This window comes from Neoarius graeffei, chromosome 16 (assembly GCF_027579695.1).
Source record: "Neoarius graeffei isolate fNeoGra1 chromosome 16, fNeoGra1.pri, whole genome shotgun sequence".
In the NCBI taxonomy this organism is placed as follows: domain Eukaryota; kingdom Metazoa; phylum Chordata; class Actinopteri; order Siluriformes; family Ariidae; genus Neoarius; species Neoarius graeffei.
In genome coordinates, this window is record NC_083584.1 from 41,702,916 (window position 1) to 41,717,319 (window position 14,404).

General features: G+C 42.2%; 1 protein-coding gene across 1 annotated transcript; it reads right to left on the reverse strand.

Annotated features, from left to right (window-relative positions):
* Positions 1-1,867: 1,867 nt before the first annotated feature.
* Positions 1,868-13,622, reverse strand: LOC132900063 (uncharacterized). The gene is made up of 3 exons (XM_060942099.1): positions 13,340-13,622; positions 3,332-3,494; positions 1,868-3,259 (listed from the first exon to the last, which is right to left on the reverse strand). The coding sequence occupies exons 1-3, from the start codon at positions 13,415-13,417 to the stop codon at positions 2,232-2,234; spliced, it is 1,269 nt and encodes a 422-aa protein (XP_060798082.1). The 5' UTR covers positions 13,418-13,622; the 3' UTR covers positions 1,868-2,231.
* Between the last annotated feature and the right edge of the window lie 782 nt (positions 13,623-14,404).

The window sequence follows — 14,404 nt, forward strand, 5'->3', positions numbered from 1 at the left end:
ATGTTTTAGGTCAGATTTATGCAGACACATAGAAAATTCTAAAGGGTTCACAAACTTTCAAGCACCACTGTATTTGCCAAAGGCAAAGTGAATATCGGTGAATAATAACTGAGACAAAGTCGAGGTTATTATTCAATGATATTCACTGAGCCTGAAGCGGATGATCGTTTTAGCATAAATACACAGGTGATTATTTTTTTTAAAAAAATCGTATGCATTTTTTTCAAACTTCAAAAGCGGCATGCAAATGTCATAATGGCGCGGCGCAGACTTGTCACTTATCTACGCCAAGTCACATAAGATACTTTGTTTTGAACTAGATAAAATAAAAATCACAACTCCACCTTACCTTTGAATAATTTTAGACCAGACTTCGTAGCATCTTTAGCGCTTTTAAGAGCAGCATTTTCTTTCATCATTTGTAATTCTTCCTCACTTATAGTGGCAAAGCGATTGGCTGCCACTTTGCCAAGTCGCTTGAGGTGATTATCGAGAAATGTTCAGAATATCTCAACCAATCAGCATGCACGATTTTCAGTAATCACCTGAGTATTTATACTAACTTTAAACAACTAATCTGAAACATATTCAATGTTATAATCACCACTCTGATGAACACTGGTTTTCAAAGGAACAACAACAAAAAAAAAGTATTATTTTCACACTAGTCCTGCAAATAAATACGAACAAATAATAGATCTCTGAATGTTTCTGAGCACTTTTTGTGTCCACTGAAGAATTTCTATACATTTGGACAAGCCCAGCGTTTAACAAATGTCACGATACAGTAAGTGGTTTATTTATTGTTGTGATGAAACTCATACGTTCAGCTTCTAACATCTGACTTGTAATTGTACAAATAATCACACTTGGAGGTTTAATTTAAATCATTCCCACTTTAATAGTCACATTTTATCGAGTTCTAAGGTTCTCGGTCATTTCTAAGTGAGTTAGCAACGATAAAATAGCACATTTTATTTTCCATTCAAGGCCAAGTAAATCATTTAAATATTGAACACTCAGTTGCTTTGAAAATAGAGTAAATTGGAGAAACACTCCATTTGGATGCAACTCAACTGGTTTTGCTTTTAGAAAACGTGTGTACCATCTGATGATCAAATAGAACAATTGCATATCAACACCAGAGCATACAGTATATACAATATACATTAAAGGAACAGTCCAATGTACTTCCATAATGAAATATGCTCTTCTCTGAATTGAGACGAGCTGCTCCGTACCTCTCCGAGCTTTGCGCGACCTCCCAGTCAGTCAGACACGCTGTCGCTCCTGTTAGCAATGTAGCTAGGCTCAGTATGGCCAACGGTATTTTTTGGGGCTGTAGTTAGATGCGACCAAACTCTTCCGCGTTTTTCCTGTTTACATAGGTTTATATGACCAGTGACATGAAACAAGTTCAGTTACACAAATTGAAACGTAGCGATTTTCTATGCTATGGAAAGTCCGCACTATAATGACAGGCGTACTAACACCTTCTGCGCGCTTCGGCAGCGCATTGATACGGAGCTCAGATATCAATGCGCTGTCGAAGCGCGCAGAAGGTGTTAGTACGCCTGTCATTATAGTGCGGACTTTCCATAGCATAGAAAATCGCTACGTTTCAATTTGTGTAACTGAACTTGTTTCATATCACTGGTCATATAAACCTATGTAAACAGGAAAAACGCGGAAGAGTTTGGTCGCATCTAACTACAGCCCCAAAAAATACCGTTGGCCATGCTGAGCCGAGCTACATTGCTAACAGGAGCGACAGCGTGTCTGACTGACTGGGAGGTCGCGCAAAGCTCGGCGAGGTACGGATCAGCTCGTCTCAATTCAGATAAGAGCATATTTCATTATGGAAGTACGGTGGACTGTTCCTTTAATGCAGAACATTACGACATATAAATAATATAATTTGACCAAAAATATATATATCCTTCTTCCACTTTTGTGCTCATACTCAACAAAATGTTTTTCCAAGCATCTTGAATCTCATGACATTTCCAAAAGTGAAGCATGGCATTTTGTTAAAGTGAGCAGGTTTAATGATACAAATATTTGCTGTAAAAATAAGTAAAATGCACAACAGTGTTATACAAGGCTGTTGTTCAGGGGCGGAACCACCACAGTATCACTACACCGAGTGATCAAGTGATTTAATGAAAATTCTTTAAACAGCTTTCAAAATGGCTGAAAAGGAAAGCTTTGTCTGACACGACATTTGGTATTTAATGCTTAATAACTATATTTCCCTGAGAGTCCTGTGTGAAAAGTATCTCCAGCTCTGGATCAAAGTTCTCCTCTGTTTCCAGAGGCCTTACAGACGGGATGCTCCGACACTCTCTGGCCTTATGAGAATTAGTTTGGTCCTTCAGTGGGCATCTAGACCATTTGCTGGGATGAGCGATCACCCGAAAGCCTTCAGAGTCCTGAGTGAACAACATGCTGAAGGAGTCCTCCTTATGCCCCTGAGCCTCCCTGACTGACTTCTTAGGGGTCCGACAAAGTTTTCTATTAAAACCTGAAGAATGTTTTGCTGGGCTGGAACACACATGCTGTTTAAAAGGTGAAAGTACAGTACTGTGTCTCGGGGAAGTAGGTCTGCTATTTTCTTTATCCTCCCTCTTCACAGGTGACCACTGATGCCTCAGCTCGGATAGCTCTGGCTCTTTAGCAGACTTTATGAGATGATTTTGGATCTCTGTGGCTGACCTCGGAGTTAAAAGTGAAGCATTGTTTTCTGTTATGCTTTGGTCTTTTAACAGCTCCTGAGTAAACACGTCTTCTGTAGAGACAGAAGCTGAAGAATCATTGTTCTCTCCACAAGTGCTTCTATACATCTGGAAGCTCTTATGCTCCATCTGATCCTTGTGAAGCAGAATTTCAGGGATTTTAGTAGTATTACAGCTACGCGTTACGGCTTTTCTGCTGTCTGTTTGTGCATCTGTTACATTTTCAATTGTAATATTCTCAGGCGTCCTCTTTCCTGCTGGCTCACACTCCTCTGACTGATAGCCCCAAATCAAATGTAAAAACTTCCGCTCTTTATCATCCTCATCATTGACGTCACCTGACGCGCTCTCAATATCTACATCATATTTCTGTGGAGCCATTAGAGACGACGGTCTGCTTGCGTCTTCATGTTCTGAAGACAACTCGAATATCATCTCGCGCTTTCGTTTAGTCCCAGTATGGGCTTCAGGAAGGGGAGTAGAAGAAATTCCTGAAGGCCATGAAGAGCTGCAGTCCTCTGCATCTAAAGGCCAAAAAAAATAAGCATTCACAAACAGGTACAGATTAAAAAAGGCACCATATTTGTTTGTCTTACCTCTTCCCTTTTTACTCTTTGGTCGAAAGAATGAGGAGATTGTGCTCTGTTTTTTCACAGGCATTTCCATCTTGGTTTGGGTAAAATTCAGGGCCACTGCTGCACTGTAGCCTCCAGACTGTGCCAGTGGATTCAGGAGTTTGGATATTGGTCGTATCAGTTTCTGTTGGAAAGAAAGCTTTTTCAAAAAAATTGCTTGCGTTTTCACAGAAGGTGCTACATTTTACTCAGCTCGAGACATACTGACAAGAATGGACTTCACCATACAGTACACACACCACTGCTAATTCAGGAAAAACAGTCTAGAGCTCAGTGATCATTTTTGTTGATGTTACACTAGTGTGCAGGTTCCCAACCCTGGTCCCAGAGTACCCTCCGTCCTGCACAGCCCACCAGTATCAAAGTTACTCCACTTATTAGGGAGTTCTTATTAGTTATCCTTTTTGGGTTGAATCCGAACCTAACTGAAAATATGCAGGCCTATAAATAATGTTATAAATATTGGCCTAACAGATGTTCACCCTGAATGGATCTGATTTTTTTTTTTTTAAATACATTTTAAAGGATCCCAGGACTCAAAAAATGTGAGAATTCCTGACATACAGGGCTTGAACAGGGATCAAATTATTAAAAGTAGATCTTTTAAACCAGTGTTCTTGTGGACACCTTGTGGTCCATGGGATTGTTTTGAAGAAAAATATTTAAACATGCAGGGCGGCACGGTGGTGTAGTGGTTAGCGCTGTCACCTCACAGCAAGAAGGTTCGGGTTCGAGCCCAGTGAGGGCCTTTCTGTGCAGAGTTTGCATGTTCTCCCCGTGTCTGCGTGGGTTTCCTCCAGGTGCTCCGGTTTCGTCCACAGTCCAAAGACGTGCAGGTTTGGTTAATTGGTGATTCTAAATTAACCGTAGGTGTGAATGGTTGTGTGTGTCTATGTGTCAGCCCTGCAATGACCTGGCAACTTGTCCAGGGTGTACCCCGCCTTTCGCCCGTAGTCAGCTGGGATAGGCTCCAGCTTGCCTGCGACCCTGTACAGGATAAGCGGCTACAGATAACGGATGGATGCTAACCCCATTTCCAGAAAAGTTGGGATATTTTCCAAAATGCAATTAAAAAAAAAAAAAAAAGTGATGTTAATTCATGTGAACTGACAAAAGTAAAAAAGACTTTCAGTAGTTTTACTGATCAACTTAATGCTATTTGATCAGAATCAAATTTATTGCCAAGTACGTTCTCACAAGGAATTTGCTTTGGTGACTGGTACTTGAACAGTTAAGATAGAAGAATTTAGCAAAGACAAAAAGTAGCTATATACATAGAATAACCTAAAAGATACAAATTTGAAAAGTGGACATATTTAAGGAGTATGTGCATGAGTTGTTGGGAGCCCAAGCTGTACGGTATATCCGGAATGTGCACAAACAGGTCGGATGATGATAAAGCTAGAGAAGAGACCTCAAAAAGAGTGCATGAAGAAGAAGAAACCTTTGTCACATGCACACTTCAAGCACAGTGAAATTCATCCTCTGCATTTAACCCATCTGAAGCAGTGAACACACGCACACACCCAGAGCAGTGGGCAGCCACACACAGCGCCCAGGGAGCAGTCAGGGGTTCGGTACCTTGCTCAAGGGCACTTCAGCCCAAGGCCGCCCCACGTTAACTTAACTGCATGTCTTTGGACTGTGGGGGAAACTGGACCACGCAGACACGAGGAAAACATGCAAACTCCACACAGAAAGGCCCTCACCGGCCACGGGGCTCGAACCCGGACCTTCTTGCTGTGAGGCGACCATGCTAACCACTACACCAGGTGAAAGGTGATTTTTATAAATTGAGGTCCAGCACGTTTGGCATGAACTTGGCCAAGACCACCACATAGTCTTGACAATAAAGTGCAGAAATGGGAGTGTGATGATACGGGAATGCATGAGTACAAAAAGGTGTTGTAGAGATGACCCTTAGTTATAGATGGCACCAATACTGGCTGACAAGATGACTCCCAGTCTCCAGGAGAGGAATATTACATCTTTGGGGAAGCCATGGCCTAGATAAAGGACCAAAAGGTCACCAGTTCAAGTCCCTGGACCAGGAAGAATGGCTGAAATACCCTTGAGCAAGGCAACTGCTCCTCAGGCTGCTCTGGGTATGCTGGACAAGAGCATCTGCTAAATGCCTGTTATGTAATGCTGGTAATGTATTTTTTACTTGTGAATATTGTGTAACATGAAACATGCAGGCGGTGTAGTGGTTAGCGCTGTCGCCTCACACATGGATTAAAGCAAAAAAAAAAATCATCTGACTGAAAAAAAAAAAAAGCTCCATGTCGTTGGCCCCTACCACGTCAGCGATGCGTCAAATTTTAAACGCTGTGTTGTCCATTATCCCCTCAGCCCCTACTTATAGTACATTTACATAATTTTAACAATGACTAAAGCTAAGGCAAGACTTTACCATTGTCATTACTGGCTATTCATGATGAAACATCAAGTTTTCAGGGCAAAGTGCAAATTTATTTCAACAATACTTTAGTAATGCACAACAGTGGTTCAGAGAAAAGTGCAAGTGCAGTCGAACTTGAACCATGCTTTCAAAAGAGTGGAACAGAAAGAAAAATAAGAAAATCTGTTGAAATAAAGCCAGGAAACAAGAAAAGTAAAGTGAAAGTTCACTTTTTCTGCTTCTTCGCAGTGAAGCCAAAGGCATCTAATTTGGCAACACCTGATGCCTGTTTTTGTTTCTTTTTCCTTGGCACAGCAGCAGGAGCTTGCCATTATCGCCCATTTCATTTCGCCAAGCCCATCTCCACTTATTCTTTACCGTTTTGTTGATGTCTGACACATCTGTGCCTTCATTTAAAAGAAGCGCGTCCATGCTGGCAAAACCGAAAGTAATTTGATGCGCTCTAGTGATGGAAATCGAAGGGCCTATGTCAGGTGAAATATGGCCTTATACGCAGTACTCGAGTTGAGGGGGGATGTGGGGGGAGGCATCCCCTTCTGAAATAAAAATCTCAAATCATCCCCCTTATAAAACGGCCATCCCCCCCATCACATCCCTTGGGCCATTTTACCAATTAATGTGGAAATTAGCCTACTATTATTTTAACAAATATTACTACCATTTCAACATTAGAGGCTTTGCGCAGTGATAGCCTACATGTAGCCGGATAAAAAAAGATGCATATTTATTTATTCAGTTGCACCTCTCATTCACACCTACAGTACCAGTCAAAAGTTTGGAAACGCCTCTAATTCAGTGGTTTTTCATTATTTTAAAATTTTCTGAATTGTAGATTAATACTAAAGTCATCGACTTTATGAAGTAATATCTATGGAATTATTTGGTAAAAAAAAAAAAAAGTGCTAATCAAACCAGAATATGTTTTATATTTTAGATTCTTCAAAGTGGGGGCGGCACGGTGGTGTAGTGGTTAGCGCTGTCGCCTCACAGCAAGAAGGTCCGGGTTCGAGCCCCGGGGCCGGCGAGGGCCTTTCTGTGCGGAGTTTGCATGTTCTCCCCGTGTCCGCGCGGGTTTCCTCCGAGTGCTCCGGTTTCCCCCACAGTCCAAAGACATGCAGGTTAGGTTAACTGGTGACTCTAAATTGAGCGTAGGTGTGAATGTGAGTGTGAATGGTTGTCTGTGTCTATGTGTCAGCCCTGTGATGACCTGGCGACTTGTCCAGGGTGTACCCCGCCTTTCGCCCGTAGTCAGCTGGGATAGGCTCCAGCTTGCCTGCGACCCTGTAGAAGGATAAAGCGGCTAGAGATAATGAGATGAGATTCTTCAAAGTAGGCACCTTTTGCTTAGATGACAGATTTGCACATCTTGGCATTTTCTCAGTCAGCTTTACGAGGTAGTCACCTGGAATGGCTTTCAGTTTACAGCTGTGCCTTGTCAACAGTTAATTTCTTGAATTTCTTGACCTCTTAATGTGTTTGAGACCATCAGTTGTGTTGTGAAGAGGTAGAGTTGGTATACAGTGAATGGCCCTATTTGAGTACTGTTCTAATCCATATTATGCCAAGAACTACTCACACTGCAAAAAATAAAAATCTTAGGAAGTTTGTCTATTTTCAAGTCAAAATATCTAGCCACCCTTATTATAAGACATAATTGCCCAACAAGCAAAACCTCATTTAGCTAGAAAGGCTAGTTTTTAGACAGTCCATCTTGAAAATCTTGTATAGACAAAATGTCTTGAAAAAGTCTTCTTTGGAGCACCTTTGAAAATAAAAAGTTTTTTTTTTAAAACAAGTAAGTACATTTTGGACATTTGTCAAATGCGGTTCATCTTGTTTCAAGAAAAAAAAAAGCATGCTTGTTTTGGGAATAAATGAACTTTACTGAAATCTTTGAATCTTTCATTACAATTCAACTCCACCTTACATATCCTAAGTTTACTGCAACTGTTTTCTCAGTCATTCAGAGTGAGCTCCTTCTAGATGCTGTACGGTACAGACTCTAGACCAGACAAGTGCCTTCAAAAAGGCTATGAGTGAGTGGAGGGCGTTTTAGTGAGGTCTTTTTGGAATGCTGTGAGTTAAGTTCAGTAGTTTTTTGTTTGTTTGGGTTTTTTTTGTGCCTGATCTTGTAAACCCCTCGTACACATGAATAGTCAGTGCCCCCAAAATGCACTGTTGCTTTGGCGTGGTGTAAGCACTGTAAGTCAAAATGCGTAGACTTTTTTTTTGGTGCCTGAGGTCCTGGGGAAGTGGAATCTTAAGAGATGTTTTAATGTTTGAATGTTGAAATGGGAAAAAAAAAAATAAACTTGTTGCAATGCAACACGTGTCGTCAACTTGATTCAAGATAGTCTCTGGTCTCATATCTAGAGTATTTTACTAATTACAGGTCACAAAAGGAGAATCTTTTAAGCTAGCAATGCTTAGTTGTAGAATTTAATCCCAATATTAGTATATTTATCTTAAATTCAGTTTTTACTGCTAAGACTGTGTGGCAGCGGGGGCGTGGTCAAGCACCAGTCTGTGACAGGAGGGCGGAGTCAGGGAAGGTAAGTGGCAGAATCACTTCACCTGAGAGCAATTAACCTGTGTTTGTGTGTCTTCCCAGTGACCGCGCCCTATATGAGGAGGGAGAGCGAGAGCAGAGGGAAGCTCTCCCTGGAACCAGACGCCGAGTGTGTGTGTCTGTAACAGTAACTCTTAGTGGTTAGACTGAAAAGTTTGGCAATAAAACCGAGTTCCAAACCTGATCTCTGTCCTGCCATCCTCTGTGCTCCACCCACACCTAGGGAAAGCTACAGACTGTCATGAATTTAAGTGAAATACCCTTAAAATGAAATAATGACTTGAATGGCTAAATGTAAGAAGTACGATCTTGTTATAAGAACTATTTTGATTATTTTGAGTTAATCAGATCTCGCATAATAAGTTCCCCAATCTTATTTTGGAATTATTTCATCTAAAAACAGGTTAGATTTTTCATCTTACTTTAAGAAATCTTACCAAGTCAAATTTGATGAGTTCCATTGGCAGATTTTTTTTTCACCTGATTCAAGCAAATATGCTTTGTTTTAATCTTTTATTTCTTATTTTTGAAAGGCCATTTTTTGCAGTGCAACTAAGTAAAGAAAAACGACAGTCCATCATTACTTTAAGAAATAAAGGTCAGTCAGTCCGAAAAAGTTTGGGACGAGTTGGACCGCAGAGTGAAGGCAAAGCAGCCAACGAGTGCTCGGCACCTCTGGGAACTCCTTCAAGACTGTTGGAAAACCATTTTGAGTGATTACCTCATGAAGCTGATTGAGAGAATGTCAAGAGTGTGCAAAGCTGTAATCAAAGCAAAAGGTGCCTACTTTAAGAATCTAAAATCTAAAACATATTTTGGTTTGATTAACATTTTAAAGTTTACTAAATGATTCCTTATGTGTTGCTGCATAGTCTGGATGACTTCAGTATTCATTTACAATGTAGGGAAAAAAAAATGTAAAAATAAAAACATTGAATTTGAAGGTGTTTCCAAACTTTTGACTGGTACTGTATACGGAGGTTTCAGTCACTGAAAACAGCTACTTTTGCAAACTCTGGGCAGAGTGGAGATTTCTGAAAACTCCATCTGCAGACACGCGTGTAAATCGGGAAACCGAAGCAGCAGTGGGCGAGAGGGCGCGCGCGAATATAACGAGTCAGAGGTGTGAATCTTTCACCGGATGCCAATTGTCCCGGTTCTTCATGAAATCACACGCGCACGCACAAGTTCATCAGGTTAACTTTCAAATAACTGTTCTTGTGCACTTGCGACACCGAAGCCACTTTCCTGAAGTTTGAGCTTCGGAGTATTTGCTTCCACGGTTTTCTGACCTTTTGTGCGGAGTGCCGCGGCTTGCCTCGGGGTGAATCGCGTCCCGAGGCGCGGGGCTGGCCCACCCTGGCAGCGCTGGTTCGTTGGGGAGAGGGCAGAGGTCGCTGGCTGCCAAGTTTGGAGAGGCTGGGACCTCCCCTGGCCGAGTTACGAGCGTGCAAAGTCGGGCTGGAGCATAGTTCGAATTACGGGGGGTACTATACCCCCCAATGAAGACCCAGTACCCCCCAAAGAGACAAAAATATAAGTTTTGGGGGGGGGGGTCCGATATTTTTTCTGATATTGTGAAAAGGAATATATAATTCAAACCAACTCCCATTCGGCATTCTTATTGTAGGAACATTTGAATGTAAATCGATTTCAGACAGACACCCCTATTGTGGACTGTACATTTTTAGTCACTGCAGCGCTAGAACGCGCTAGAAGCAACAGCTTCTAGTCCACACCATATTCAGTTGAGTCATCAGATACAGTCCATGGGTTTGCAGCAATTTATACAGTCTATGGTTTGCAGCAGAAGACATGCATTGGTAATGATAGTTGCTAACCAACTTTTAGCCTGTTGAAAATGTGTTATTTTACAACTTTCATTTATTAAAGTGATTTGCTCTTCTTTCAGCTCATGTCACATCTTTATACGCTGAATTACTCACCCACTGAGGCCAGTAGGCTACAGTGGACAGACGTTAACGTTAGTTACCAACGTTAGTTAGCAAGATAAGCCAAGTCTATTTAAATCAAGCTTATTACAGTGTGGTATAGAAACGATTCTCATTTCATATGTTTCCATTCTCATTTTATCATGAATAAATTGTGCCCTTCTGAAATTCATTTGGCACATACGGCAGGCCCATCCTGTGTGTGAGATTAGGCACAAGAAGTTCTGATGTAGGCCTAGCTAAGCCTATGTACAATTACAATCAGAACCTCTGGGGGCAACATAAAAAGAGCCAGGTAGTAGGCGAGCCTAGGCAAAATAGCCGAGTACATATGTTAGTATTTGAATTTGTTTTCTATTGTTTTTACTTACATTCTTTTTGTATTATTTTTAAGATATTCATAGTTTCATCTGAGTACCCTGTTTGATTTTATTCACAGAGACAGTAGGCCAAACACGAGGAAAAGAAAAGGGCCAGACATCAGGCATTTTTTTGGTGCTAAAAGAGTAAGTAGTAAATATTAGCACTAAGATCTACAGACAATTACAGTACAAGTGTAGGTGCAGTTAGGTTTTATACACTGTTCATGTGAATAAAGAAAATGGGTTCCCAGCAGACAGGAGAGGCACAGCAGGACGAAAGAGAGCAAGACATTCAGCAGGACTGTTCTGTATGTGACTCATTTGTAGTGTTGATCCCCAGTTTGTTCTGACAAAGAAGGTTATCAGGTTGTACTGCTGTTTTTCTTCTGTGGTAGTACTGTATGGTTTGTCATGCTTCTTAATGACATTAAAAATTATTGTCCAGAGTTATTGTGTTGAGTTACTAACACTGACTTCCATAGACGGGGGGGATTGATATGATAGTGGACCATGATGGTACCCCACAATTACGGTGGGGTAATTCGCACTCTGGGCTGGAGCCGCCGATAGAAACGAAGCTCAAGCCGAGCACCGCGGCTCGCTGCCTCCGCCGAGCCTCCCCGGGACTAGACAGTAGCGGAGGCTGTATTTATTTATTTATGCCTATCTAGCGCAACAACTTATTCCTTTACATACACTCAAACATAGCACAAGAAAGGGTTCAACAACAGGCAATCACAGCAGCTTGGTGAAGTTCTAAATCACATCGGTGTCAGACCTATGGGCCTCTACCCCCCTTTTTTCCCCTCGGAACTGCATCACTCTCATTATTGACCTTGAGCGCTCCCAGTTGACGGAAATCCGTCGTAGTAGTGACGGAAAACTTTAATCCATGCTCACAGCAAGAAGGTCCGGGTTCGAGCCCCGTGGCCGGCGAGGGCCTTTCTGTGCGGAGTTTGCATGTTCTCCCCGTGTCCGCGTGGGTTTCCTCCGGGTGCTCCGGTTTCCCCCACAGTCCAAAGACATGCAGGTTAGGTTAACTGGTGACTCTAAATTGACCGTAGGTGCAGTGGTGTAGTGGAGATCTTTAAAGTGGGGGTACGCGATTCGTGACGTCATCGATTTGATATCATGTCAGAAGCGGTAGCCTATGTTTGGTCTGAATGATTTGTATAAATGTTACGTTCTTTTAACAACACAAGAGGGCACAAGAAGACACTTTTTTTCAGACGTTTGTGTGTGTGTGCAATTTTCATTCGTGTTTGTCAGTCCAGCCCAACTGTTATGGCGAAAAGCCGCGGTTTATTTTGTCTCCAATAAATATGCCGAAATGGCTAAAGAGGAACAAATTCGCCTTCTCCTTCCGAATGCATCGTCGCAGACAGCACCACTCTGCTGCTGGAACTCAACATAAACCTTGCATAGGTTTAACATGCGTGAAGCCAAAATATCGGAAATTATGATACACAAACACCTTTGCTCATGTTCGATTCATGTTCATTTGAGCCGAGCTGCATTCGGAATTCGATATTTTTACTAGCCGTGGCAACAGCTACAGCATGTGTCCAGAAGTTCAAAAAAAAAAGTCACGTCACTCACTCACATCGCATACAAACCAGCAATGGGCTGAAATTTATTATAAAAGGCACCAATCGAATAAATCAAGCATTTAGTCTGGCGCGCTTGAGGCACCTGCGTATACAAAATACATGACATGCAGCCATTGGGTTAAGCCCTACCATGCACTCCTTCTGAAAGACTTGAGTATTTCTTTAAATTTATTGTCATTTCACATTTTTGGATGTACAACAAAACACTAAACAGGAAGGCCACAAAGATTATGAATTTCAAATCATATATATAATACAGTATGTGGTGAAATTATCCGCGTAAGGATGACCAGGCAGGCGATTATATCAGTTCTGTTGCCCTCTCGGTGCTGCTACCATGAACGCCCGGAAATCACACACACACACACACACACACACACACACACACAGAGACCCTACTGTTATTATTAGGCTATTCAAAATCATAGGCCTATACTGAGCAAAAATCGCATTAGAACTTCAAAGATCATGAAGCATTAAACCGACAGATCATGCTGCCTCGAAAGTGAAAAAATAAAATCCGTATAACTTACATTTGACGTTGGCTGTCAAGAGCGTATAAACTCAGGCCATTGAATGACAGTTGTTGTTTTTTTGAATCTCACCTCGGGAGAAGTGGGTGGACAGCGTACCCCCACGTACCCCGCCCACTACACCCCTGCGTAGGTGTGAATGGTTGTCTGTGTCTATGTGTCAGCCCTGTGATGACCTGGCGACTTGTCCAGGGTGTACCCCGCCTCTCGCCCGTAGTCAGCTGGGATAGGCTCCAGCTTGCCTGCGACCCTGTAGAACAGGATAAAGCGGCTACAGATGATGAGATGAGACATGCAAGATACATAATTAGATAAATGTAAAAATATTACCCAAAATATAAACCAAATGGGACAGATAAATACTAAAAAGGTATAAAACATGCATCCTTGATGGTGCCACCACAGGAAGAGCAATAAGGAACAGTTCAGTCTGATATGTATATCTGAGAGAGTATCAGTGTCACTGTGGTGGGGGAGTTTTATCAAATCAATGTTATGTTACAATGTGAGATGAAACTTACTCTCTGTTTCTTGGCTCTTAATTCAGCAGCATCCAGCCAAACTCCACACTTCTCCTCTGATCCTTTACAGCGCTTCATATTTGTTGTTGTTTGTTTGTTGGTTGGTTGGTTGGTTGGTTGATCTCCTCACACCAGCCAGCAGAAGATTTACTCAGGTTAGCAGCATTATTCCCTTCCTGCACAAGAGAGCTTTATTCTCTCTACAAACAAAGCAGTAGTACTTTAAATCAAATAAATAACCACCTTGTGTTTCTCAAAACAGCTACTGGGGTTCATTACAGTTTTCCCGCCTAGTATTTGTATGAGGGTCTCTTGGTTGCCAGGTTTTCAAATCTTACACTTCTTCTTCTGTTCACTTTGGACATCTTACATCCATGTTATTGTATTAGTGCCCTCTTCAGCCTGGTTATAACCAATGAATGTGCTACACACCAGGGATGGACAATATCCATCCATCCATCCATCCATCCATTATCTGTAGCCGCTTTATCCTGTTCTACAGGGTCGCAGGCAAGCTGGAGCCTATCCCAGCTGACTGCGGGCGAAAGGCGGGGTACACCCTGGACAAGTCGCCAGGTCATCACAGGGCTGACACATAGACACACACAACCATTCACACTCAGGTTTGAACCTCACTCAGGTTTGAACCTCACAGCTGACGAGGGCCTTTCTGTGCGGAGTTTGCATGTTCTCCCCGTGTCTGCATGGGTTTCCTCCGGGTGCTCCGGTTTCCCCCACAGTCCAAAGACATGCAGGTTAGGCCAATTGGTGGCTCTAAATTGACCGTAGGTGTGAATGGTTGTCTGTGTCTATGTGTCAGCCCTGTGATGACCTGGTGACTTGTCCAGGGTGTACCCCGCCTCTCGTCCATAGTCAGCTGGGATAGGCTCCAGCTTGCCTGCGACCCTGCACAGGATAAGTGGTTACAGATAATGTATGGATATATATTTTTTCACTTAATTGTGAAAAGTTTGTGGACAGCGACCATCACACCTGGATGTGAATCTGCCCCAGATTCTGCATTAGACCACTATGTGTGTAATGTTTCAGTGAATGCAAACAGTA

Bases quoted from the DNA above. Each gene is read 5' to 3' on its own strand.
- LOC132900063 (XM_060942099.1), bottom strand. From the start codon at position 13,417: ATGAAGCGCTGTAAAGGATCAGAGGAGAAGTGTGGAGTTTGGCTGGAT. The intron at 3,495-13,339 runs GTAAGTTTCATC...TCTTTCCAACAG, and splicing joins TAAGAGCCAAGAAACAGAGA to AAACTGATACGACCAATATC. The intron at 3,260-3,331 runs GTAAGACAAACA...TTTGGCCTTTAG, and splicing joins AAAGAGTAAAAAGGGAAGAG to ATGCAGAGGACTGCAGCTCT.